We start from the raw sequence: 27,837 nt of genomic DNA on the forward strand, positions 1-27,837 counted from the left end.
AGGTGGAGAACTCCATTTATTAAAGAAAAGAGAACAAAAAAAAGGAAATAACATCAAGGGGGGTAGGTTAAAAATGATTAAATATCCAAATGGTGAATTACTCTTAAGCATCTTTTAAAAAAAAAAACATTTTAAATTGCCCTTAAATTTATCTACATCTTTGTTCTACTCTAATGTGTAATGTAAGGGAATTGGTAGTAGAAGCTTCTTTATACCATCAACTTTACACTGCGAATCTAGGCCTTGTAATTTGGGGGTGCCTTACTGAATCACATTTCAACTGCCAGGATCCATGTTGAAGTATCGCACCAAGAAGTCGCCGATCAGGGATTTTGCTGAGACTTTGCAGCGCAGGTTCTGCACTGATGCACTCGGCACCATCTGGTTTGATCCGTGATACATTGCTGACTTTGTGGGGCAGATCTCTGATGCCTGCCTTATGGCACCGAGGTATAGCAAAAACTTTGACAAGGTTTTAAAACTTTTATCTCACTTTTTCCAGTTCTTTCTGATCTCAGAACAGTACTCAGTCCCAGAATCATCAGAAAAGATCGCCCATTTGTACGGCGATTTCATCCTGCTTGTTGACAGAAAAATAGTAGGGCACCCAAAACCAGAGGCAGAGGAGGTGGGTTTAAGCATAACAAACCCGTGTACTTTTCTGTGCTATTGTGTATGTTTGCTTGAGTCTTAATCAGTGTTTGAAATTGACAGTGCATCTTAACCAGAGGACAGGAGCAATTCCATCAGTAAGTGACCCTCCTAGAGCTTTAAGATCTATTTCACAGTATAATCTTAATGTTCCATCTTTAAAAATAATTGGTACACGTCGTACCTCAATCTTTTCCGTGACAGCCCCTATGATTTGGAATTCTCTTCCTTTACACTTAAAAATGGAAAAAAACATGCAAAAATTTAAAAGCAATTTAAAGTGCTTTCTTTTTAAAGATGCTTTTAGTTGATCAACTGTCTTTTAGTAATTAACTTAATTTTGTTTCTTACATTTATTTCCCAATTCCCTTTTGTGTTTACCTTAATTGTTTCTTACATTTTCTATATCAAATGTATTTCTCCCCCCTTTCTTATTTGTGTCCAGGGGCTTTACGGTCCTTTTACCTAGTATGTATTTGTTGTTGGTCATGTAGTTTTTTATTCATTTAATTAATAATAGATTTGTTATCATGTTAAAGTATGTTTTATTTGTCAAAATTATTTGTTTAAATGTTAATTTTTATATTTTGTAAAACGCTTTGTAGTTTCGAATAAGCGTTTAATCAAAAACCTGAATAAACATAAACAGACAGAGGACTTCAAGGCATTTCTGGGTTGGAAAGGTCCCCTGCAATGCTCCCTCTAAAGAGTGGCTTGGTGCGTACAGATTTTTGGTTTTTTTCATGCAAGCGACAAGTTCTAGAAACCAACAATTTTTGATCCCTGTATTAACAATGCATTTCTGTATTTAGCACCAAAAAACCACCACACATATAGCAATCGATTGATTACTTTTTTCTAGTTTGATTTTGTTTAAAAGTCAGGTCAATATTTTTGTGAGCTATATATGAGCAATTGCTCACATGCACCACTAGGGAGCATACAGTAGACCCCATGTAATTTTAGCTTTTATTATAGATGCTGTGGCTTTTATTAAAACTTAGAGTGCGCTAACAAACATTAATCTGTGCCGTCACATGGCCCATAAGTATAAAATAGGGCACGAACCATTTAGCTCTTACTAATGTGTTAGCACTTGCTAAAAAACTTACCCCCTCTTTTACAAAGGTGCACTAAGCTTTTTAGCGCGTGCAAAACATACGCTAAACGCTAACGCGTGCATGTTATCCTATGGATGCATTAGTGGTTAGCAAACGCTAAATCCGCGCTAAAACGCTTAGTGCGCCTTTGTAAAAGAGGGCCTTAGTAAAAGGGTCCCAAAATGAAAATAAAAAGCACAATATATATAAAATAACCTTATTTAGTTACCTCTACACAGAGCATGATTTACCCCCCTTTTATATTACCGTGCTAGTGGCTGCCACTGCAGTAACTACCCCGAAGCCCATAGAGATTTAAAGGGCTTTGGGGCTTTTGCCGCACAGCAGCTGCTTGTGCGACTTAGTAAAAGAGATAGGGTTGTTGTTTTTTTTTGTTTTTTTTTACAAAAACAGATTTAGGGCCTCTTTTACAAAACCGCGGTAGTAAGTCCCAGTGTACCAAATGTGATGCAGTCCATAGGAATCGCTACCATAGCTTTGTAAAAAAGCGGCCCCTAGCTCTTAATTTTAAACCAAACAATGCTATTGTATTCAAATTAAAAACATATGTTTTTTTTTTCTTCTTTTAAAAGTATTCTATCTATATAACCCCTTGACATGACAATGAAATAATAGTGGACACAAAAATGGAGGTCTTTAAAATCAAGCTTTTGTAACAAGGGTATCTCTTGAATGTCAAATACAGAAAAATTGTAGCTGTAAATGGCTCTGAGCCAAGCTGTTCATTCACTAAATGGCAGTATACTGTACGCATTAGCTGCCAAGCACTTTGAAGCAGAAGTCTGCAAAAGTAAGTCTTTGAAGTTTTAGTCACTCTGGTTTTGTTTATAGCTTGCAAGCCTTTTTTTTTTTTTGGGGGGGAGGGGGGTTATTTAATACAGACAGATTAATTTTACTTAATTTCCATTGCCTGTTTCAGCATTTGGTTTTTGAATGGTAGTGTTTTGTTTTTTTTATCTTGTTTTGATAGCTATTGTTATACGAGAGGGTCGCTGAAAAGTTCTCAGCCCAACCAAGAAGAGAATGGCGTGGAGCCATGAAACTTACAAGTTAGTCCACTACTTTTCTCGACACTTGTCGTTTCATTCATGGCTCCACATCATTCTCTTCTTGGTCGGGCTGAGAACCTTTCAGCGGTCCCTCGTAGGATGATTTGAACTAGTGATCAGGTAAAACCCAGATTTTCAAAGCACAGTGGGAGCTCTTGACCTGAAATGTCTGGCACAGGCGCAAAGCCCTGTCATTCAGAGGTCCACTGGGCTACGAATGCTAGACTACAAAACAGAGCATTCTTGGACCAGGAGACAGAAGTAACATCAACTATCCAGTATGCCTGAAACTGGGGAAGTAGGGCAGTGATAAAGATTTAGGGGGAGAAATACCCTTAAAGCGAATTGCATGATATGGGCAACATTTATGATTTTAGTCTGTAGACGCTGTAAATCTTGCACTGGACTAGAGATATTGTTGATAATTATCAGAGACAAAGAAAGTTGGCAGAGAGATTCTGACCAGCTGGGAAATTACCAGCTTGGCTGTACAAGAGAATTTATTCATTTGCCTGCTAAGACTAGAATAAATCTAACCTTTCTGTTTTTGGAATTATGAAGTGTATGGGAGCAGTGCTACACATATGGCAATGGAGGAAGTGAAACTATCTTTCAGCACATGTTTTGGAAGACTCTTGATGATTATATCTAGTCAGTATCACTGGGAAGATTAAAGCCCTTTTTTTTTTAGCAGTGGGAGGACTGAAACTCACAGAGCTGAGCTAGCACAGTTACTTACCTGTAACAGGTGTTATCCAAGGACAGCAGGCAGATATTCTCACATATGGGTGGCAGAGCTCCGGTGCAGACATTTCAAAGTGTGCTGTCACTTTAAGAGCCTTCAGCGTGCCCTCACTGCATTTGTGTCAGCTGTCCCATATCCTCCCATGTCTCACAAGACATCCAGTTCAGTTCCAAGCAATGAAGCCAATAAAGGGAGGAAGGAGAGTTGTGAGAAAATCTGCCTGCTGTCCTTGGACAACACCTGTCACAGGTAAGTGTGCTTTATCCCAGGACAATCAGGCTAGATATTCTCACATTTGATAACATCTAGCAGCCAGGTTCATGCTTCTAGGAAAAGGGCTATTGTCAACCTCCATGAGTCTGGTAAGATTAAGTGGGAAGGAGGGAGATTGGCTTCTAGGAGGAGAATACATTTATGTAGAATAACTTGGCCATCATGCCTGGAATAAGGTCTCCAGGCAGTTGTGCGATGTGAAGGTATGAATGGAGGACCAATGGGAGTGGAGATGAGCCACTGTAGCTGCCATGGTTTGAACTCTGTGTGCTGTGTTACAGCCTTCAAGTGGTAGTCCAGCTCCAGCATAGCAGAAGGAGATACAATCCATGAGCCATGTAGAGATTGTCATCTTGGTGACAGGAGCCCCCAGTCTATTAGGACTGAAGGACAGGAACAGATGAGTGGAAGCCTGTGAGGCTTAGTGTGATCCAAGCAGTAAACAAGAGCTCACTTGCAGTCCAAGGTGTGTAGTCTCGCCTCTCCAGGGTGGGAGTGTGGTTTCAGAAAGAAGATTGGGAGCACAATGGACTGGTTGAGAAAGTCTAAGACTACCTTCAGGAGAAAATTAGGGTGGGTGCAAAGGATGGAGGTGATAGGACAGAGTACGTTTTTGGGTTTCAAAAAGGGATTGGATGATTTCCTGAAGGAAAAGGGGATTGAAGGGTATAGTTAGATGGTTTCTAAACAGGAAGATATTAAATAATTAGGGAATCAAATGTTTTAGGTAAAAGATCACTTATAGGTCATGGACCTGAGGGGCCGCTGCGGGTGCGGACTGTTGGATGAGATGGACCCATGGTCTGACTCAGCAGAGGCAACTCTTATGTTCTTATGACCTTGTCGTGGTAAAACACTGTATAATGAGAATCCAGCTCAAGGGCTTGGAGTTCACTGATTCGGTGTGCGGAGGTGAGGGAAATGAGGAAGGTCACTTTCCATGTAAGATGTCTGAGAGATGAAGACGAGTGGTTCAAAGATAGGCTTCATCAGCATAGTCCCAAGGCACCACAGGAGCCTTGATTAGTGGTCTGGTATGGAGCAAACCTTTCATGAATTTCGACACCAAGGGATGCCTGGAGAGTGGTTTTCCCTCCAACAGAAAATGAAAAGCACTGATAGTGCTGAGGTGATTGAAGTGGTCTGCACACCAGATTTAGAGAGGTGGAGGAGATAGTCGAGCACTTGCTAGGATCCAGCAAGTGAGTATTGCACCAAAGTGAGAGGCGAGTCCACTTGAAGTGGTAGGAGTGCTATGTAGAAGGCTTTTTAGAGGCTTCACAGGGCCTGAGAGGGCATCAGCATCTAGTGGATGGGAGAGAGGTATCATGCTATGAGAGACAGAGAACGTAGGTTGGGATGGAAGAGTGAGCCATTGTTCTGTGTCAGCAGTGTTGGAAATATTGGGATGGTAATGAGTTCCCAGGTCGTGAGTTGCAAGAGGAGTGGGAACCATGGCCCGCTCCTGGCGAAGCCTGAGGAGAGTTTTGCCAATTAGAGGGAAGGGAAGGAAAGCATGCAGGAAGTGGTGTCTTCAATTGAGGAGAAAGGCATCAGACTCCAGATGACTGGGGGCATGAAGCCTAGAGCACAAGAGTGGGAGTTTGTGATTGTAGGGTGAAGCAAAAAGATCCACCTCTGGATCTCCACCAATTCAGAAACAGTTGGTGTATGATGGCAGAGTCCACCAACCACTCATGCGGCACCAGCAGTCTGCTCAATCTGTTGGCAAGGAGATTTTCTGTACCTGCTAAGTAGACTGGAAAAAGAAAAGGAGAAGATACACATGTCTAAACTTGGTTTCTTCACTCTGCAGAACACAAGAAACTAGAGGTCTCATGAAACAAAGAGGAAATGGGACAGCAGATGCACATGCAGTGTAGGCATGCTGAAGGCTGTTAAAAGTGACAGAGCACTTTGAAATGACCTGGGATAATACTTGTACCCATCAGAAAATGTGTGAATTGCTGCAGCAGTGCTTGCTGGAAGCAATAACACCTCATCCTACAACTTTAATAAATTGTGTGATAGGGCTGTTTTTTATTTAGACAAAAGAAGGAAGAGTTCTATTAAAAGAAAGAACAATTTTAGGCTTTATCTGAAGTTCACCAGAATAATTTCTGCTGACCAGAGCAGGGCTAGGACTTGCTACCTAGAAGGACAGAGATATGGAATCAAAAATTAAAGGCAATTGCTAAATTACATGATAACCGGAACAGAGCTAGTGAAATGCAACATATGTACTTGTACACTGCCTTTAGTCATGTGGCAGCCATGAGGTTAGAAACATGGATGCTCCACTCCAAGATTGCATCATCGAAGAACAACGTGCAATAGTACACTTTCTTTGGGCAGAGGGAGTGAAACCTGTGGAAATTCACCATCAGATATTGACTCAGTGTAGACATAGCACCATGAATCAACGAAAGGTTTATGAGTGAGTAAAAAGGTTTAAAGAAGGAAGAACAGGTGTAACTGACGTCCTGCGTGCTTGTACGTGGTGCACATGTTGTCGGGGCGTCGGCCAGCTTGACTCAGAAGTTGAGAGGTCCTGCGCATGCTTCTGCAGGATGGCGGCTGGCTTGAATCGGAAGCCGGGAGGCGCTGGTGGATGGCAGAGGCATCGGCCGAAGCAAGAGGGCAGCCGCACGGGAGCCTTGAGGGAAGGAAGCCACCACGCTGAAAGCGCTGCAGCATCCACAGGCAGGTGCCCAACCCTGGGCCACCATAGCAAACTTTGGTTGTAGAACAAATTTTCTGAGTTTGCATTATGGCCTATGGGGAACTTTGCTTTGATATACGAGTGCTTTGGCTTACGAGCATGCTTCTGGAACAAATTATGCTCATAAACCAAGGTACCACTGTGTGTATATATATATATATATATATATATATATATGTGTGTGTGTGTATGTATACAACCCATTGATAGAAGTCAAAATGACCTGCAGATGATTTTCTCTGATTATTAATTAATTAAACAGGAACAAGCCTCAGATTGTGGAGTGATTTTCCCATTCTGGGATTTCTTCCAAGAGAAAGAAACTTCTTTTCTCTTACTCCTAGTTACATCACTGGCTTGAACCCATCCTCCCTACTAGTGCACTTTAAAAAAAATATAGCACAGTTGTTTCTGTCAGTTTTGAGTGTTGAAATGAACTGTGGTCCTTTAATGAAAAAATCCCCCACCTTGAAATATTATTGAATTGCAAAGGCTTTTTAGATTTTTATATTTAATTAATTTAATTTAATTGGTGAATGAAAACTAATTAAAGATTAATTAAGATTAGGTAAGGAGATATATCAATTTAAGGAATAAATAATAAATTAATGGTTTTAGTTATGGTAGAGAGGATGGGTTCAAGCCGGTGATGTAACATTTTTTACTTTCTTTAGTTATCAGACCCGAGCAGTTGTGGGACGGATTCCAGCAACTCCACCGCTTCAGAATAGTACAGGCTGTTTTTTTAGCTTTTGAAAGAGAGGTCTGTGTGCGGTGGCATGAGACAGTGATGAGCTGTGATGGTCTCATTAACAACTGGCTCCGTGTTTATTACTTGAGTTTGGTTGTTGGGTCTGAGCTTTTCACATTCACTAATATTTATATAATGCATTCAGATATTTAAAAGGAAAAAAATAAATAAAAAAGTGTTTTTAAGACATTTGAAGTGATTAGTATATTTTGAGTTAAGACTTTGATCACTCAATCACAATAGGGTTTCTCATTAATTGTTTTAGTAGTTTCTCAATATCAGACCACGAACTTTTCCTCCAGGAAATTGTCCAAACCTTTCTTAAAACCAGCTACGCTATCTACTCTTACCACAACCTCTGGCAATATGTTCCAGAGCTTAACTATTCTCTGAGTGAAAAAAAATTCCTCCTATTGGTTTTAAAAGTACTTCCCTCTAACTTCATCGAGTGTCTCCTAGTCACTGTAATTTTTGATGGAGTAAAAAATCAATCCACCTGTACTCGTTCTACTCCACTCAGGATTTTGTAGACTTCAGTCATATCTTCCTTCAGCTGTCTCTTTTCCAAGCTGAAGAGCCCTAACCTTTTTAGTCTTTCCTCATACAAGAGGCATTCCATCCCCTTTATCATCTTGGTCGCTCTTCTTTGAACCTTTTCTAGTGCCGTTATATCTTTCTTGAGATAAGGAGACCAGAACTGAATGCAATACTCCAGGTGAGGTCGCACCATGGAGCGATACAGAGGCATTATAACATTCTTAGTCTTGTTTACCATCCCTTTGCTTTTTTGGCTGCCACCGCACGTTGAGTAGAAGGTTTCATCGTATTGTCTACAATGACACCCAGATACTTTTCTTGGGCGCTAACCTCCAAGGTGGACCCTATCATCTGGTAACTGTGATTTGGGTTATTCTTCCCAATGTGCATCATTTTGCATTTGTTCACATTAAATTTCATCTGCCACTTAGATGCCCAATCTTCCAGTTTCTTAAGGTCTGCCTGCAATTTTTTCACAATCTGCATGTGTTTTAACAACTTTGAATGGTTTAGTGTCATCTGCAAATTTAATCACCTCACTCATCATTCCAATTTCCAGATTATTTATAAATAAGCTAAATAGCACCCGTCCCACTACAGATCCCTGTGGCACTCCACTGAGAAAAATGACCATTTAACCCTACCCTCTGTTTTCTATCCGATAACCAATTCCTAATCCACAACTGAACTTTGCCAGCTATCCTGGCAATATCTGAATTATACCTTATTCTAGAGTCCAGGGGTTCCATTATTAATACAAAAAAGGGAAAGGGAGCAATCCTGTCTGATGGCTAACAATACCTTCAAAATTAAATTTTCTTAATTTTAGCTCTTATCAGTGTTTAATCTCTTTACACATTTGTTTGAGAGTCCACCAAATTTTACGCTGGAGCTCCCCATTCTCTCTCCAGCAGAAATATTCTGAAACTGCTTCCATTAACATAAGCAGACGGGGAGCTATATGTAGCCGTAATGCATTTCAAGAAATTAGCCTCTAAAGAAAATTCCAGCTCACTCCATTGAATTCCTTCTCAGCATTGGTACAGAAAAGCATGGTAGGTATACTTTCCTGCTTTGAGTACCAAATGAGGTTGAATAATTAACTTCAGGGTTAAGACTAACTGTTGGGAGGCTAGGATTTTTACCAGCAATTTGATATGTATACTAAGAAATGATATGGGATGGTATGATTCACAGAGAGGGCTGTCCTTGCCAGGCTTTAGGATAACAGTAATACAAGTTGATTGCATAAAATTCGGTGACGGGTCAAAAGCGCGCGAGGGCAAAGGCGCGCCGACAACCGAGCGCGGACAACTGAGCGCAGGGCTTAATCGCGCCGAAGAAAACCCATATTTTAAAGGGCTCTGACGGGGGCATGGGGGGGAACCCCCCCACTCTACTTAATAGGGATCACGCTGCCTCACGCTGCCATGTTGGGGGGTATGGGGGGTGTAACCTCCCACATTATACTGAAAACTTTTTTCCTAAAAAAAACAGGGAAAAAGTTAAGTTTCCAGTATAATGAGGGGGGTTACAACCCCCCCAAGCCCCCCACAACGCTAGCGCGATCTCTATTAAGTAAAGTGGGGGGGTTCCCCACCAACACCCCCCGTCGGAACCTTTTAAAATACGTTTTTTCTTTGGCGCGATGAAGTCCTGCGCTCAGTTTTTCGCGCTCGGTTGTCGGCGCACCTTTGTCCCTGCGCGCTTTAGACTATGAACCTAAAATTCAGACAACCCCCTCCCTTCCTTCAGCAAAACACTGAATAGTTCAGCTAAAGGTTTATTTAAGCTATATGGTTTTATCGAGTTTAGCCATAAATCTATCTCTGGAGCTTTGTCTAATTTAAGGGCTCCTTTTACTAAGCTGTGATAGCGGTTTTAGCGCGCGCTAGACCTCAATGCCAGCATTGAGCTGGCGTTAGTTCTAGCCACGTAGCGCGGATTTAGCGTGCGCTAAAAACACTATCGCAGCTTAGTAAAAGGAGACCTAAGTGTTTAACGAATCCACTTATTCATGCTTCCTGCCTTATTCCTCTGCAAAACTACTTAGGGCTCCTTTTACTAAGGTGCGCTAGCGATTTTAGCGCATGCTACGTTGCCGCACGCGCTAACCCCACGCTACGCACCAAGAACTAACACCAGCTCAATGCTGGCGTTAGCGTCCAGCGCGCGCAGCAATGCAGCACGTGCTAAGCGTGCGCTAAAACCATTAGCGCAGCGTTAGCGTTTTTAGCGCACGCAGAATTTTAGCGTGCGTTAAACCCACACTACACAGCTAGAACTAACGCCAGCTCAATACTGGCGTTAGCGTCTAGCGCGCATGGCAATTCTGCGCACGCTAAAGTGCGCACTAAAACCGCTATCGCAGCTTAGTAAAAGGAGCCCAATTATTCAATAGCCCACTAGAGCAGGCTCTAGTCTTTTGCACATAATTTTGATATTTTTTATCTTTCAGTTTTAGTGCTAAAAGTTTGCCAGCTTTCTTCTGTGACTCAAAAAAAGTATGGTTTTGTTTTACCAGATTCAATAATATGAATAATTGCTTCTACCGGCAATGCTTTCAACACTCCATGCTCTGTGTTAAGTTGAGATAAGACCTCAGGCCTTGGCTATTGAATTATTGATGGCAGGGAGAATAGAAGCTCTAGCATGGCCTGAAGAGATTGAAATAGATACTATGAGAATACCAGAAAAGAAGAAAATTAAAGTTCTTGGAACTTGGTTAGATTCAACATTATCAATGAGAAATCAAGTGTTAGCTACAGTGAAATCTTCATTTTTCCAAATGCGGCTATTGAATAGACTGAAGCCAATGTTACTATTGACTTTTACACTGTGTCAAAGATCTTCGGAGTTTTAATGTAGTAATCCATCAGGTTTTTTAGAAATACTGCTGCAATCGTCATTGATCCTTTATATATATATGCTTTTTACTTTTTATCTTAGTTCAATACTTTAGAATTTCTTCTTAAGCACTTATCGCAGGTTATAACATTCTTGTCCAGAGAATAGATTGGGCTTGATGGTGGGACGGATTGTTATAGGGCAGTGGTTCCCAACCCTGTCCTGGAGGACCATCAGGCCAATCGGGTTTTCTGGCTAGCCCTAATGAATATGCATGAGAGAGATTTGCATATAATGGAAGTGAGAAGCATGCAAATCTGCTCCATGCATATTCATTAGGACTAGCCTGAAAACCCGATTGGCCTGGTGGTCCTCCAGGACCGGGTTGAGAACCACTCTTATAGGGGACAGCCTTGACATAGCCTGCGGGGCGAAACATGTCAGCAAAAGTCCCCAGGCGACAGAACTTCAGCTTATTGAGATAAGTGCTTAAGAAGAAATTCTAAAGCATTCAAATATGACAAAAAGTAAAATTCATATTTATACATACAAAAAGAATCAATGACGATTGCAGCAGTATTTCTAAAAAAAATGTTGAAGGATTACTACATTAAAACTCCGAATATCCTTGACACAGTGTAAAAGTCAATAGTAAAACTAATTGAGTGGTAAACAATTGCATGTTTTATGGAGTTAGTGCAGGCCCAGTAAGCAACATATGGAAATAGATGTTATTTAATGATAATGGTGAGTTGAAGAAGAGAGTGTCTGGGATTGCCTGAAACTGGACTCTTCATAATCACTGGGATGCTAAACCCAGGGGCAGACTGACCATTGGGACAATAGGGAAGTGCCTGAGAGACCACAACAGTAGGGGGCCTTCTGGGCCCTTAATCTTATCTAATTTAATTAGTTTGGAGAGGTGGTCGGGGGGCCTATTACCCCTGTTTTATTTTCAAATTGCCTATGACCCTTTTTACCCAGGTTCCTTGTCAGTGTCAGTCCACCCCCTGGCAAAACCCATCATAAGTTGCCTCTTCTAGGACAAAGTGAAGGCATTTGCTCAATATTGGGGATGCTCAGGCACTCATAGAGCTGACACCTATGCTTATGAGGGAAATTGATTGTTTAGCCTTTGAGTTATAAAAGAGAAAGGGAATGTAAAGACTTGAGTTTTTGCCAGGTGCTTGGGACCTGAATTGGCCACTGGGCTAGATGACAATTGATCTGACCCAGTAGGGCTAAATGTTCTTAACATGGAATTTATTCAGGGGCAATGTTAGGAAGTTCTACTTTACGGAGAGGGTGGTGGATGCCTGGAATGCGCTCCCAAGAGAGGTGGTGGAGAGTAAAACTGTGACTGAGTTCAAAGAAGCGTGGGATGAACACAGAAGATTTAGAATCAGAAAATAATATTAAATATTGAACTAGGCCAGTTACTGGGCAGACTTGCACGGTCTGTGTCTGTGTATGGCCGTTTGTTGGGGGATGGGCTGGGGAGGGCTTCAGTGGCTGGGAGGGTGTAGATGGGCTGGAGTAGGTTTTAACGGAGATTTCGGCAGTTGGAACCCAACCACAGTACCGTGTAGAGCTTTGGATTCTTGCCCAGAAATAGCTAAGAAAAAAATTAATAAAATTTAAATTGAATCAGGTTGGGCAGACTGGATGGACCATTCGGGTCTTTATCTGCCATCATCTACCATGTTACTATGTTACTATATTTATTTAAAAGACTTATAGGCTGCCTAAAAACTAAGCAGATTGCAACCACACATACCTAGACTTAGTTGTCCTGCAGGGATAATTGAATGTTTCACGAGACTTCCTGGACAAAACTTATATGTTGTGAGTTAGACGATGTAACAGCAGGTATAAGTGCCAAAAAAAGGTATCCAACGTGACCAGATAACCACTGCATAGACAATGTAAAGACCCCCCAATGATCACTGACCCCCTCACACTGCCACAAATATCAGAATAAAAATGTACATACCTATCTCTAGAACATCAGTACCTGCTATAGGAAAGCCTAGTAGAGCTGCATAGAGGTGTCTTAAGTAGCCTGGGGAGTGGGCTAGTGAGCCATAGAGAGGAGGACCCAGGCCCATAAGCCACTCTACATTCATGATGGAAAATGTGAGCCCACCAAACCCCGCCCCAAACTCTACTGTACTACCAAATAGGTGCCACCTGAAGCCATAAGAGCTATTGGGGTTGTAGACAGATGGGTATAGTGTGTTTTGGGGGTCTCACCATATCCTATAAGGGAGTTCTGGTGAGATGTTTATGTGGCACCTTTTTTGTGAAGTTCACAACAGTGCCCTGTAAGGTGGTACAGAGGTTACCATGTCTGGGTGGCCAGTCCATCACTTTGCTGGTCCCTCCCACATCTAAGTGGTCTTGTTCTAGGTGACATGGATAACCTGGACATACAGATGATTCAACTGGACATACTGGCCTCACTTGTGTATGCTGGACACTACAGACCTATATTTTCCCATAGCCAGGCCCAGCCTGTACCTTGCTGTCTGTAAACACCTGCAGCCTTTGCAATGCTAACGTTTTTGTCTCCATTCCCTGCTGGGAGGATATTTCTCCAAGGTTCTGCTGAACTGTTATCAGTGCTGTATGACTTCATATGCCAGGCACCCTGGAAAGCCATAAAACTTTTATAATGAATAAGGATCCCTGCAGGACGATGTGGGTGTAGCGAGATGAGAGAACTTGGTACCAAAACATTTGCTCCCTGTCTCTGAACCAAGTTATGGGAACCAAGCAGCTGGATTGTTGAAAGGTCACCTTTGCCAACTTTCAGCATACAAGGACACCATCCCGAAGATGCACAGACTAATTAACATCTACAAAGTGATAAAGTGATCTCAGCGCTGGAGAAAGAAAGTTCACCAAGAGTTCTCTGTTTCTGCAAGGCCCCCCTATTGGGGAGGGGGGTGGAGGAGAGAGAGGCGTGGACTGAGAGGAGGAGTTAGGTATACATTATTTTAAGTACCAATAGGGAATTACATAACCAGAATTCAGGGATGTACTTTTTGGAACAAAGGAAGAATTGCTCTATATAAAAAACACGTGCATTCTAGGTAAAGCCAGAGATTCACTTACTTATGCTACGGGGATCTGCTAGCTTCCCTGCTAAGCATATGGGTGCAAGTTCTCTCCATTGCATATTCTGAACTGACAATACATTTTTCTGATATGTTTCTGCTGCTGTAATACTGTAAGTTTGTTGTTTTTTTTAATTCTTTATTCATTTTCACAAATTACATTAAGTGTTAATATTTTTTCATTCACAGTAACAATAAATAGATCACTTATAAACAATCATTGGTATATTACATAGATTCTTATCCCTATCCCTCGCCCATCCCCCCCAACCACATACTCCATTCTTGTATGATATATGTAAAAATAAAATACCCCCCTCCCTACCTCATAAACTGATAAACATAAGGGAAATACTTCTACTTAATCCTGACAATATTTTGTTAATGGTTTCCATACATCCTGAAATTTCTTAAAATATCCCTTTTGTAACGCAGTAAATCTTTCCATTTTATAGATATGGCATAAAGAATTCCACCAAAAGTTATAATTTAGTCTTCTCCAGTCTTTCCAATTATATGTGATTTGTTGAATGGCAAGCCCTGTCATTATTAGTAATAATTTATTGTTATTCGCAGAAATCTGACTTTTTGCTCTCATATCCATACCAAATATCACAGTATCATAAGATAATGCCACTGGGTTCTCTAATAAATTATTAATTTGGTCCCAAATTGATTTCCAAAAATTCATAATGTATGGGCAATGAAACAATAAATGATCTAAAGTTCCTGCTTCTAAATGACAATGCCAGCATCTATTAGACAAATAACTATCTAATTTTTGCAACCTAACAGGTTTAAGAGATATTTGGAGCATTGAGATTAAGCATGAAATTACTGCATCTCAATGGCCACGAATTTGGTCTTGGAGGATGAAATGTACGGTTTCAGCATCTATGAGACAAACATGGTTTTTTCTGTTGCATAGAGCGTTATGGACCCCTGTTACTGTAAGTTTTTATACTAACAATAAACGAATATTGTCTGTTTTGGAAGATACAATGCCGTCATGTAGTTATTCCAATGAGGTAAACAAAGTAGCCTTTACTTCATGGGCATCTGCAACTTAGACAAATTTTTGGTAGAATATGTGGTATAAAGATAGATGTACTGGCGATCTGGATGATCAACTGCCTGGACATCCAGATAAAAGATTTTCAGGGAAAATAAAAATTCTAGATGTATTTTTTGAAAATGAACATTTTTCCACTGCTGACTTTGGGCATCTAGCGCCATACATCCGAATTGGACTTAGACTTTTTTTTATTATGCCCCTCTATATGTTTAAGAAAACAGTGCCACAAATAAGGTTATTTTCAGCAGCTTTTTAAAATTTTGTATATTGTCCATCATTCTTAATTGTCCAACTAAGTTGTTTCACATTTTCACCCCTGCTATCGAAATCGACTTCGCCATAATCTCAGCATATTTCACTCACTGCATTCCATCTAGGTACAAGTGCATCGCCATCTCAGATCTTAACGAGTGATGTGGGTGATACAATGTCATAGCTTGTGATAAATACCAAGATATTCCATTACGCTCTGCCTGAAAAATTAATACTAAAACTTTAATCAAAATTCTACATTTAACAGGAAGTCAGTGTAATTGTCACCTATCACTTCCAAATATCATTTGTGCAGCGGCATTCTGGACTACCTACTGTGCCCTACACTTAGAACATCCTATCCCCAGGCACAGTGCATTGCAATAGTCCAATTTCTGTAATATCATACATTGAACCACTATCCAAAAATCATATTTTAATAACATTGGCTTCAGTCTATTCAAAAGCCACATTTGGAAAAATGAAGATTTCACTTTAGCTAACACTTGATTTCTCATTGATAATGTTGAATCTAACCAAGTTCCAAGAACTTTAATTTTCTTCCTTTCTGGTATTCTCATGGTATCTACTTCAATCTCTTCAGGCCATGCTAGAGCTTCTTTTCTCCCTGCATTAAAACTCCGAAGATCCTTAAAACAGTGTAAAAGTCAATATTAAAACTAATGGAGTGGTTAACAATTGCATGTTTTGTGGAGTTAGTGTTCAACTACTAGTGCAATTAAAACTTATAACGCCATAATAATAAGCTTACTAGTCCTGTACATATCGCTTGATCAATCAATAAACTATCATTGAGCTTCCAAGTACTGTTACCTTTGCAGCCTTAAACCATCTGAAGAGCCAACTGAAATAGCACGTAACCACATCAATCTCTCCTTGAGACACCTGGGCTTCCAGCTGAGACTCAAATATTACTAAATCAGTAAGATCAAATTCAAGAGCAGTGATATTGGCTATAAGGTTCTGTGAACCAGTTCCAAACAGGAGAGGTCTGGTTACAGAGGTCTGGAGGCCCACATCTGTCTCACGATTCTTGGTGAAAAAACAAAATAAAGAAAGGGGCATACTGGTAAAGCTCTAGGCAAAATCACACAATATATGAAAAACTCACTACTGGTAAGTATTGGAAGAACTGCCACAGATGTTCAAACAAAAACTCAAATTATAGAAAATAATAAATAAATTGTAGAGCAAACAGGCCTCAATATAGCAGTTCCCATGCCGCAAGGTACTCAAAAGGAGCCTGTACGATCACTGGAATGAAAAAACTTCACCTGCGGCCCAGAAACCACTGGTATTGAGGCTTGTTTTCTCCACAATTTATTTATTATTTTCTATTATTTGAGTTTTTGCTTGAACGTCTGTGGAAGTTCTTCCAATAATTACCAGTAGTGAGTTTTTCCATATATTGTGTGATTTCACGATTTTTGGTACCACTCTCATCAAAAAAACTCTGTGGAGTGACGATGTTCCCAAATGGACTTTATTTGAAAGTATCAAAGTTCCAAAGGTACACTAAAATCATCCACATAAAATAATTCCATCCACATAAAAGTAAATCATCCACATAAGAGCCTTAAAGGACCTAGTCCGCTAGGGATACAGGACCCAACCCGGTCCGCGTTTCGACAAAAAATCTTCTTCAGGGGTCCCTGGGGGTCCTATAAAGGTGAGTACGTGGGAAACAATTGTGTGGTGAATAGGAAGTGAGATACTGCTTCCATTGCAAATGCAAGCAATGTCTCACTTCCGGTTCACCACACAATTGTTTTCCACGTACTCATCTTTATAGGACCCCCAGGGACCCCTAAAGAAGACTTTTTGTCGAAACACGGACCGTGTTGGGTCCTGTATCCCTAGCGGACTAGGTCCTTTAAGGCTCTTATGTGGATGATTTACTTTTATGTGGATGGAATTATTTTATGTGGATGATTTTAGTGTACCTTTGGAACTTTGATACTTTCAAATAAAGTCCATTTGGGAACATCGTCACTCCACAGAGTTTTTTTGGTTTTCTCTGGATTTTCTTCTTTGTGGATATTTTGGGGTCAATTCCTTTTGTTGTTTGCTTATCACTCTCATCAGCCATATTTTTCTCTCCTTGCAAATGAAGTCCCATACTGAAATAAAACTACTTCAGATCCACTGAGGATTTTTTTTGCTCGCTATCACCTCTTCCGTGGCTTATTCTAGTCATACTTGGACAGGTGCTAGGGGAGAACCTGGTAATCACCAATTTTTATCTTTCCCCTTGGATATCCTGTTCAGGTAGTTTGGAGCTCTAGCAGCTGCAGCCAATAAGGCAGATGATGTCACAATTTTATAAAGACTCATAAGGGAACATACTGCCTTTACAAAATGGGCCCAATACATCTTCATAGTCCAGACACTTGTTCTAAAAATTGCCATTTAAATATTTTTGCTCTCCATATCATAATCAGCTGTCAGTCTGCCTGTCATCAAGTCCCTGTCAGAATCTGTGACAAAATGTGTGGTAGGATTCACAGATTTCTGTAACCAAAGATCTCACACATCACGCTGCCTGCAGGTCTCATTTTCACACTGATTTCATCACCACTGAATCTTTTTCTAGTATTTCAAATCAACAAACCATAAATAAAATAAAATAGCATTCTATCATCTATTTACTGCACAAAAAAAGAGGCATGAAAACTGGAATTTTCTGTGACTGATTCACATTTCTATGTGTTTCCTAAACAAAATATCCTGAGCTGCTGACTCCAATGGCTTCTCTAACACTGATAAGATAGAGGTTTTTTCCAGTGGGTGTGAGGAGTACAATCATCATTCCCTTACCGTGTTGTAGCTGGTGAAAAGCCCCAGGGCTGGTTGGGCTTCCATGGGGAAGGACAGGAATTGCTTGACATCGAGCGGAGGCGCTGGCTGCACTAGGGCTGGACCTGTCCTCAAGAGGGTGGGGATCCCTCCAGCCCGGCTGATGCTCCCTAAAAAAATAAAACATATCAACACAGTTAGCAATCCAAGTTGACCAAGAACCAAATACGAACCAATTCTTGAAGCTGCAGTCGGGTGAAGTTACTTATTCCAGCCCGTCCCACTAATCTATGGAAGCATTCTGGAAACTGGGAATTAGGGAGGAAGATGTATGAGGACAGATAAGTGCCAGTTCTTCCACCTGCTTCATGTAACACAGTAACATAGCAGGTGATGGCAGATAAAAACCTGTACGGTCCATCCAATCTGCTCAACAAGATAAACTCATAGCATCGGGAAATGAGGACTGAGTATAAGGTTTTGACGATTGTGCACCAGGTGATCTATGGGGTAGCTCCCTGGTACCTAACTCAAGTGTTGAAACATTATATTCCTCCTAGATCTTTGAGGTCTCAATTGAAGCACTTGAAGAGACACACTATAGGAGGATGCAGAGGTTGACAATTTCAGTGGCAGGTCCACATCTATGGAATGCACTATCAGGATACCTGAGATTATGTAGGGACAAGATATCTTTTTTAAAAAACAATTAAAAACCTTATTATTTGTTAAGGCTTTCTATTAGCTTATTATTGGAAAGGCTATTTTAGAGCTTTTTAGCATATTCTTTTATGGAAAAGGTTTGATGATACTGTTTTTGCTAAGCTTCAAAACTATGTATGTTTTCATTGTTATCTGCTTAGTTATTAAGCAGAGAAGAAATTTTTAAAATAAAGAAGGTAATTGTCCTTGTTATTTTCAGGGCACAGACTATAGAGGTCTGCCTGGCTCTGGCTCATTCATACAGCCACGACTAGGGCACAGACAGCAGAAGTCCTCCTGGCACTGGCCCCACCCTCCAACCACCGAAGCCGATTCTGTCCAGCCATGATCATGGCACAGATGTAGCTTCTTATACAATAAATTGAAAAATTGTACTATATATTTTTTGTTATAGACTTTTGTGCAAGCAAAATTGTACATATAGAAATAAGAAAAGAATATCTCCTCCACACCCCTTTCAATAAACTCACACTTGTTTCAATTTTTTTTTTTTTTTCAATATTCATCGACCCTCAGAGGTGCCACCTTGATACTCAAAATATTTCACTGTATCCAGCTTCACGCACCATATCTTCACCGGGTCATACTTTTATAAACGTTTTTAATTAAATAATTTTTAAACATTTTATCAATAGCTTTCACCGCCTTATCAAACCACCAAGTATTGTGAATACTTGGTGGTTTGATAAGGCAGCGAAAGCTATTTTAGGGATATGAGCCTTAAAAAAACCCACTGGGTGAAACATGTCGGCATAAATGTCCCTATCAACAGACCACTAAAAGACTAAAAGCACATACTTTGTTTTAAAGAAAACTATTGATAAAATGTTTAAAAATTATTTAATTAAAAAGTTTATAAAATTATGACCTGGTGAAGATATGGTGCGTGAAGCCGGATACAGTGAAATATTTTGAGTATCAACATGGCACCTCTGAGGGTTGGTGAATATTAAAAAAAAAATTGAAACAAGTGTGAGTTTATTGAAACGGGTGTGGAGGAGATATCCTTTTCTTATTTCTATATGTACAGATTTAGCTTCAGCAGCCATAAAACAAGGCTAGCACTGGGCAGAACGCCACAGCCAGACAGACAGGCTAGTGCCAGGCAGACCTCCACAGGGACACAGAGAAGAAACGCTGGAGACCAGGGGAAGGATAAGGACATGCAGGGAAGATGTTGAATATAGCGACAGAATATGGAGCCTGAGAAGGCAGATGCTAAACATGGTGGGAGGATAAAGTCAGGGACACATATTAGAAGCACTGCACAGGAAGGATACAGACACAGGGGAAAGATGGATGGTAGAAGAAATGTCAAAAGGACACCTTGCATATAATCTTAACCGTATTATTTATGAAAGCACCGTTACAATGTATAATACACAGTGAGCCCATTATTTAAAATGATTTAAATGGCTAGAAGAAGCTGTGGTTAGTGTCTAAGCCAAAACTAGCTATTTTGAGGGTGTTCCGCAGGCAGAGTCAGCACTTGGCTATTTAATAAAGAAATTTCAAAATAAAATAAATAAAAAAACATGAAAATGCTGATATTCAGCACTTAGTCAGCCAAGGTAACTGCATAAATAGGACGGCATACAGGTCAGTTTTATCTTTAGTTTACTAAACCAGTTACTTGCTAAAAATCGCAAATTACCAGCTATATTTTCTTCAGCCTCCTATAACACACAGGGTTCCTTTTACAAAGCCGTGCTAGGGCCTTAACGCGCGGAATAGCGCACGCTAAATTGCTCCGCGCACTAGCCGCTACCGCTTCCTTTTGAGCAGGTGGTAGATTTTCGGCCAGCACGCGCTATAGTGCGCGTTAATCCGGTGCGTGCGCAAAAAAACGGTAGGGTTGCTTGATGCGCAACAAACTTTTTAAAGTTCCTGCCACAAACTTAGCAACAAATTTTCAACTGTGTGAGGCAAGCAGCCATCTTGTCCGTAAAGACTCCAGCGCTGATTACGCATTCACGCCCAACACTCATTCACCAGCGTTTCGGTTATTAAAACCTGCTTCGGGGGATTCATAGCACCACACACATCTGAAACAAGATATCCCAAACGAGACACTGACTTCACTAAAAGTGCCCCTAACTCAAAAACATTATCAAAAATAATATACAAGCAAACAACCTCACCACTGAATCAAACAATTCTTTTTTTTTTTTTAAATTCTTTATTCATTTTTGATATTAAATACAAAGTGCAAACACATGAACATTCAAGTAACGTACCATATTGCACTCTATTCCAACAATAAAATATAAAACTGTTTTATCCTCCCTTCCCACCCTAACCCAAACAATTCTAATGCCCACTATCAGTGCTACTGGCATACCATAATGATGTGACACACAAAGAACCCTTGATATAAGTCCAGTGTACTGCTACGCAAATGCGTCACTTAAACCTGCATCTCCAATACAGATCACACCATTCATCTATGTACATGCACACATGCACTCACTCCAAACGCACCCAATCTCACAAAAACAAAAGACCAAAAACTAAAATCTAAGCTGATTACCCTTAAACTCCTCCCATCCTCCAATTATGTAATAACTAACTATGCTTTACTCCTGGACACATTATCTAATGAAAAGGGAATGGTGACTTCTATACTGCCTTTTTGTTGCTTTTGTATTTCAAGGCTGGCATTCAAAGTGGTGGGCACTGGAGGATTAAGTGACTTTTGCCCAGGGTCACAAGGAGCAGCACTGGGAGCTGATCGCACATCCTCTGGGTGCAGAGGCAGCAGCTCAACCAGTGAGCCACAGCCCCTAAAATGTAAGCCTTCCTATTGTTAAAGGCCAAGGCAGAGAAGCTCGGATCTTGGAGATGAAAGCATGGCTGTGGGATGGTGTCATCAAGAACATTTTGGCTTCCTAGACCACTGGGATGATTTTCCAAAGGCTTCTGTGAAGATGTTGTGCATCTATCAAAGAAAGGAAGAAGTGTCTTCAGCAGCAGATTGGCTAACCTACTGAAGAGAGCTTTAAACTAGAATAGTTGGATATGGGTAATCAAAACCCCCCATAAGCCCTCAGGTAAGTGAATCATTAAATACCTCTGCATACATGGGTAAAAGAGGCAATGTCTGGAAAGCAGTATATACTAATGCTTGAAGTATGGGAAACAAGGTACTGGATCTAAAAGCTGTGATGGAAGAGGCTGATTTGATTTAGTGGTGATCACAGAGATATGGTTAATGGAGAACCAAGACTGGGATGTAATTATACCAGGCTACAATCTGTTCAGGAAAGACAGGATAGGAAGAAAAGGAGGAGGAGTACCAAATAACACCAAGGAGTCCAACAGGATGTGAACCCAATGGCACAATGAAGCAATGAAGTCAGTGGGAATGGACAATGAACAAACCACCAGAGCCAGGAGGATACAATCAAGCCTTCTTTATTTCAATCCAGGACGTACAGTAATAAGGACCCGACATAGTACACAAACGCCTGCATCAGGGGGTCACTGTATCTCAAGCTTCACAAAGAAAGACTTTACTTTTACAAATAAACAAATCTCATGAATAGCACAAGCTTCTTCCACTGTCAGTGAAATAACGAGGAGTCTATCTGCTGGCATCCTTTTAGTTGAAGAGGAGAGTCTTCATTGCTCTTCAGAATGTCATCAGTGAGCTCTGTGTTCTTATCTGTTCAGGTAGTTGGTTCCATAGTTGAGAGATAAAGTGGCTATAGGAGCGCTTACGAGCCGTTTCCATCTGGAGGGACATTCCTGGGGGTATGCATAGTCATCTCTCTGCTTCAGAGCGGAGTGGGAGTTTGGAGGTGTACTGGTGTAGCTTGGATGTAATGTAGGTAGGGGTTATGTTGTGGAATCTTTTGTGAGCTATTACCAGGGTCTTGAATATGCTGTGATCAGTTCAGCGGCTCAGGCAACCTGTTTCTCCCCCTCCCCGCAATGATCGCGGCAGGAGGGATGCCAAATCCCTCCTGCCCGAACCCGCCGCAACTCCTCACAAGCATCACCAGCAGGAGGAATGCTTAATCCCTGTTGCCCGAACCATCGCAAACCCTCCACAACCTTCGCCAGCAGGAGAGATGCCCACCCGAATGATCATGGCATGAGGGACTGGGCATCTCTCCTGCCGCGATCATTCAAGGGGGGGGAACGGTTCCATGATTCTCTAACTGGCAGACGCTGGTTAGAGAATTGTGCTTTTAGGCAAAGGACAAGTCCCTCCCACGCCTAAAAGGTCTTGTTATGGGCATTAGGGACAATTTTTTTGAGAATAGGGTTTAAGAGTAGATGTAGTGGCGGTCTGGACGATTAAATGCCTGTACGTACAGGTAGGCCATCCTCAAACACCTTCTTCCCCCCCCCCCCCCCACACACACACATTTTGGATGTTTTTTTGAGAATGGGCATTTCCCTGCTGCCTACTTTGGGCACTTAAAGCCTTAGGCCAAAAACGGACTTAGGCATTGTTTTTATTATGCCTCTCCACGGGTCCAATGTGGATTTTCAAAGTTTATACCTTTGAAAGATATCTTAAGATTTGACTTAATCTTATCCAGTTTAGCTACTGATCTCACACTCCATCCTCAGATGTTTCGCAGACTGATTCCTTCTATAGGACCAACACAAGACCAATCCAAAGCTGATATTGCCCTCAAGTTTCTTAGCCTCTGCTGCAGATTTTAGTGTCTAGTTCCTGCATCAGCACAGGAAAGCCTGTCAAGTTCCTTCCTGAATGAAGCTGTTGTGGCAAAGCTCCAGCCCTGGTGGCTTCTTCTTGTTCTCTACCAAGGAGGAAACATCTTTCATTTATAAGGCTCAATGGGATTTTTTGGCTTTTGAAGTCCACTTGGTCTCTGTACCTGCACTGTGATTAATATTCTAGCAGCTTCCATTGTCTCTTGGGAAAGGAAGCAATTCATACCTGCAGCAGAGCTCCCAGGACAGGAGTCACAGGCTCATGACACATAAGAAAAGCCATGCAAAGTCAAAGCAAAGTCCATCCTGTCCAGATGGCACGTATTCAACAGATCCTATAACTATTTCCCATAACTTCTCCTTCCTAAGGATGAACAATGGCTCACCCAAGTTTGCCTAATAATTTTATGGGATAGATTTATCAAAGTTCCGTCCCTTCAGTTTTTCAACTAATAATGTTGGGAGCTTTTAATGTCATGTGTCAAAATCTGAACTGATCGTCAGACAGCATGCCAGAAGGTTTTGTCAACCTCAAGGCTAGTCTAATTGGTGTTGTCCCTTCTGTCCCATCTTTTTCTGTCATTCATCTCAATCTCTCTTTCTCTTTCCTTAGCAACCTCCCTCCCTTATAGCATTCATCACACTGTTGCTCCATCTCTCTTGCTCTTTTCTCCATGCCTCATCCTCTCCCCTTTCTTCTGCATGTCTCACAGAAACCTCCTTATCCTCCATTTCATTCCTCACTCATTCTTCCCCTCACTTCTCTCCATTCTCTGCTCCTAGAATAGCAGTCACAATTCCCTACTATATCACAGGTATTTTTCACAGCATTTATCAGGTTTGCTCTAACTAGTTTCCTACCAAGGGGGGATTTTATCATTTTGATGCAGCTGGCACTTCAAAACACATCATAATTATCAGCCACCTGGTCTCCCTACGCAGCCATTGCTAGGGCAGGATCGCAGGGCTGCTCGCAAGAAACTGGATTTGCATAATACAAATCTGCAGAACCTAAAGGAAGCTTGCAAGCTGGATTCCTGAAGAGTTACACAGCAGAACAGCGCTGAGATATGATGGAGTGATGATCAATGAAACAGAATAAATTCCAGGCACAGCCCCTCCTAAGACTAATCTCTTACAGCTGCCAACAAAAACAAACTCTCCCAAGTTCAAGAGTGCAGGGTGGGGGACTAGGAGTACTTGAAGTGTGACAGCTCTCTACTAAACTTCTCCAAAATCACCCGTAATGGAACTTCAGGGACACCCAGAGTCTCTAATATACCACGGGAGATGTACCTAATCCAACAGGAAAAACAGAGCTCGTCCAAGCAATCTCTCCTAGTACCAGACAGCTGTGTTTTAACCAAATTCAGTTCTCAGAAAAAAAGCCATATTCTTAACAACATCAGCACATCACATAGAAAGATATCATAAAATAGGCATTTCAACATCAGAATGGCAACATCTTTTTTTTTTTTTTTTAGTTCAATCATCTTTATTGAAAGTTTCTGAATAAGTACAAAACAATAGGGCAACAATGGCCAATATCTGAAGCAGATAATAACTTTACTAATGATGTTTTTATTGTGATAATATTGCATTTTACACATCTGGCCAGCTTTCCTGGTTTTGTTACTTATGGTTATTGGTAGGACGTTTCCTACCCTGTTCTCTTCTTTCCTGGCAATGATGACTGCAACATCTTTTTATTACTTGAACATGGCATCTGTAAACAGAAGCATTTTGAGTGGCAACAGTGGAGGAGGCAAACTTTTGAGATTTGTGATTATATTGTAAGTCAGGAATTAGCCTCCAGATCTGGGTTTGAGTTCTGTGCCACTCCTTGTACCCCGGGACAAGTCACTTAACCCTTCATTGCCCCAGGTACCATGGCTAGATTGTGAACCTGCAGGGAAAGATATGGAAAAATACTCAGAGTACCTGCTTAGATTGTAAACTGATTGTGAACCGCTCAGATGGCTGCACCAAAGGGCAGTATTGCAAATAAAAACAAACATGACAAATCAAAATGAAATTTTCACACAGCATGCCTACCACCATAGCATGGCCCCTCCCCCACCCTTCCCCTTCTACCAGTGTGGCTCACTGGTAGAACTGCTGCCTCTGCACCCTGAGGTTGTAAAATCAAATCCCAGTGCTGTTCCTTGTGACCCTGAACAAGTCACTTTAATCCTCCAGTGCAGGGGGTCCCCAAAGTCCCTCCTTGAGGGCCGAATCCAGTCGGGTTTTCAGGATTTCCCCAATGAATATGCATGAGATCTATGTGCATGCACTGCTTTCAATGCATATTCATTGGGGAAATCCTGAAAACCCGACTGGATTCGGCCCTCAAGGAGGGACTTTGGGGACCCCTTGATCCAGTGCCAACTGCTTTGAATGTCAACCTTGAATGCCAAAGCCACAGAAAGGCAGCATACAGGTCCCCATTTCCTTCCTTAAATTAGTTGTACAAGAGGCTGCAAGAAAAAGTCTCAAGGTTTTCCTATACATAAAGAAATCCCCAGACAGTTTTCAGCCAGCCAATAAAAGAATCGCCAATAAAAGAATCATTATAACAGACAGCATCATTTAACAAATATTACCCCCTTTTACTAAACCACGATAGCGGTTATTAGCGCAGGGAACCACGCTGAATGCTCCACACTGCTTCCTATGAGCGTCAGGAGCAGCGCAGAGCATTCTGAATGATTCCCTGCACTAATAACCGCTATCACAGTTTTATTAAATGTGTGTGTGTGTGTGGGGGGGGGGGGGTTATGTATGTTAGCATTTATATACTGCTTGGATTCTATAGAAAATTAGGTAGAAGCTTACTTCTGTAGTATACCTTCTCCCAAGAATGGCCCTAGGATATTTCCCCTTACCACTCACCCCACAAAAAAATATATATTCAGATTGTAGTGCCACCTTCCCATACCATGCACTTTGCAAAGTAACACAAAACACTGCATAAAGCAAACCGCTGTATTCTTAATAGATGTTCAGCTGACCTCCTGTGCACACACTAACTGTCTTCCTGTTTATACTTCAGACTCCAAGTGTCTAATCCAGAACAATTAAATTAGACGCACGGTATTCTATTGCCTTAGGGCTAGATTCACTAACCTATCTTCCATGGCCGATCCATGGCCGATCCCAGCAGGCCCGACAAATTCACCAATGGAAAAAATTCAAATGAGGGCGATCGGAGGAACGCCTTCATCTGCGGACACGGATTGCTAGTGTGCGATCCCGCCCATGCACAGACCATCTGTAGATGGTCAGCATATGCGTCTAAGACTCCTCTGAGCCGTGACTTTTTTTTTTACTTTTTTGTAGCCTAGTGAGCCCATGGTTTTAACCCGCTTTAAACCCGCAGGTTAAAACCATGGGCTCGCAAGGTGGGGAAGGAATGGAGAGATTTGGGACGGCAGGCAGGAGAAATCCAGGGATGAGCAGGGCAGCGATTCAGGGCAGAGCAGGCAGGAGAGATCGGGGCAGAGCCAAGGCAGGATTAATTCATCGAGGGCCCCTAGGCACCCAAGTACACTGGGCCCCCTGCCCTGCCCCACCCCACCATGCACCCATGAGGAAACAGGAAGCTGCGTCAAAGGGAAGCTTTGGGCAAGCAGCACCGCTTGCACAATTACAGTTCCCATTGCCTTTCATACCCACGTTGCTTGCTTGTCTTATTTTCCGTCGATGGGGGGGGTGCGTTGCCGTTTGGGGTGGGGCCCGCGTTGCCAATCGGGTGGGCCCGTATTGGCCATCGATGCTGGAGGGGCCCATCACCGTTTGGAAAAAACAATGTTGATGCCCTCCTTCATCGGGCCCCCCCTGACCATTTCGGGCCCTAGGCACGTGCCTACTTGGCCTATTGGTTAATCCTGCCCTGAGCAGAGCAGGGCGGCGATTTGAGGCAGAGCAGGCAGGACAGATTGGGGAAGAGCAGGGCGGCGATTTGGGCAGAGGAGGCAGGAGAGATCGTGGCAGAGCAGGGCGGTGATTCAGGGCAGAGCAGGCAGGAGAGATCTGGGAAAGAGCATCGCGGCGGCACACAGGAGAGATTCGGGGCAGCAGAGAGCAGGGCTTCAATGGAGCTGGAGAGTCAGAAAGACGTTTGCGACTAGTCCCCAGCAGTCGCTTCTTGGGTTGATTGGCCAGCCCAGTCGGTTTAAAAAATTTTGTTGGTGAATCACGTCCCTGTCTACTTTGCATGCGTTTCCCCTCATTTGCATGCACAGATTGGAAGCGGATCGCAGGAGCGGTTAGTGAATCGGGCCAGAGGGAAATCTGGTCGCAAAGGGGGTCACAAACCGATCGGTCAACGATCAGTTTGCTTTGTGAATCTAGCCCTTAGTCTTCTGTTCCTTGTTGTTAATTGTTACATGTCTTATTGCTAACTGTTGTGTTACCACGTAACCCGTTCTGGGCTTCTTGGGGGGACGGGCTTTAAATCAAATTAA

At 41.8% G+C, this 27,837-nt stretch overlaps 1 protein-coding gene across 1 annotated transcript in view; it reads right to left on the reverse strand.

Moving 5' to 3' along the window:
- ZNF385A (zinc finger protein 385A) overlaps positions 1 to 27,837 on the reverse strand; it is a 377,851-nt gene that overhangs the window by 195,498 nt on the left and 154,516 nt on the right. Inside the window, 1 exon segment of the mRNA XM_033936775.1 lies at positions 17,981 to 18,129. Coding sequence (XP_033792666.1) covers positions 17,981 to 18,129 — 149 coding nt within the window.

This window comes from Geotrypetes seraphini, chromosome 3, assembly GCF_902459505.1.
Source record: "Geotrypetes seraphini chromosome 3, aGeoSer1.1, whole genome shotgun sequence".
Taxonomy (NCBI): Eukaryota; Metazoa; Chordata; class Amphibia; order Gymnophiona; family Dermophiidae; genus Geotrypetes; species Geotrypetes seraphini.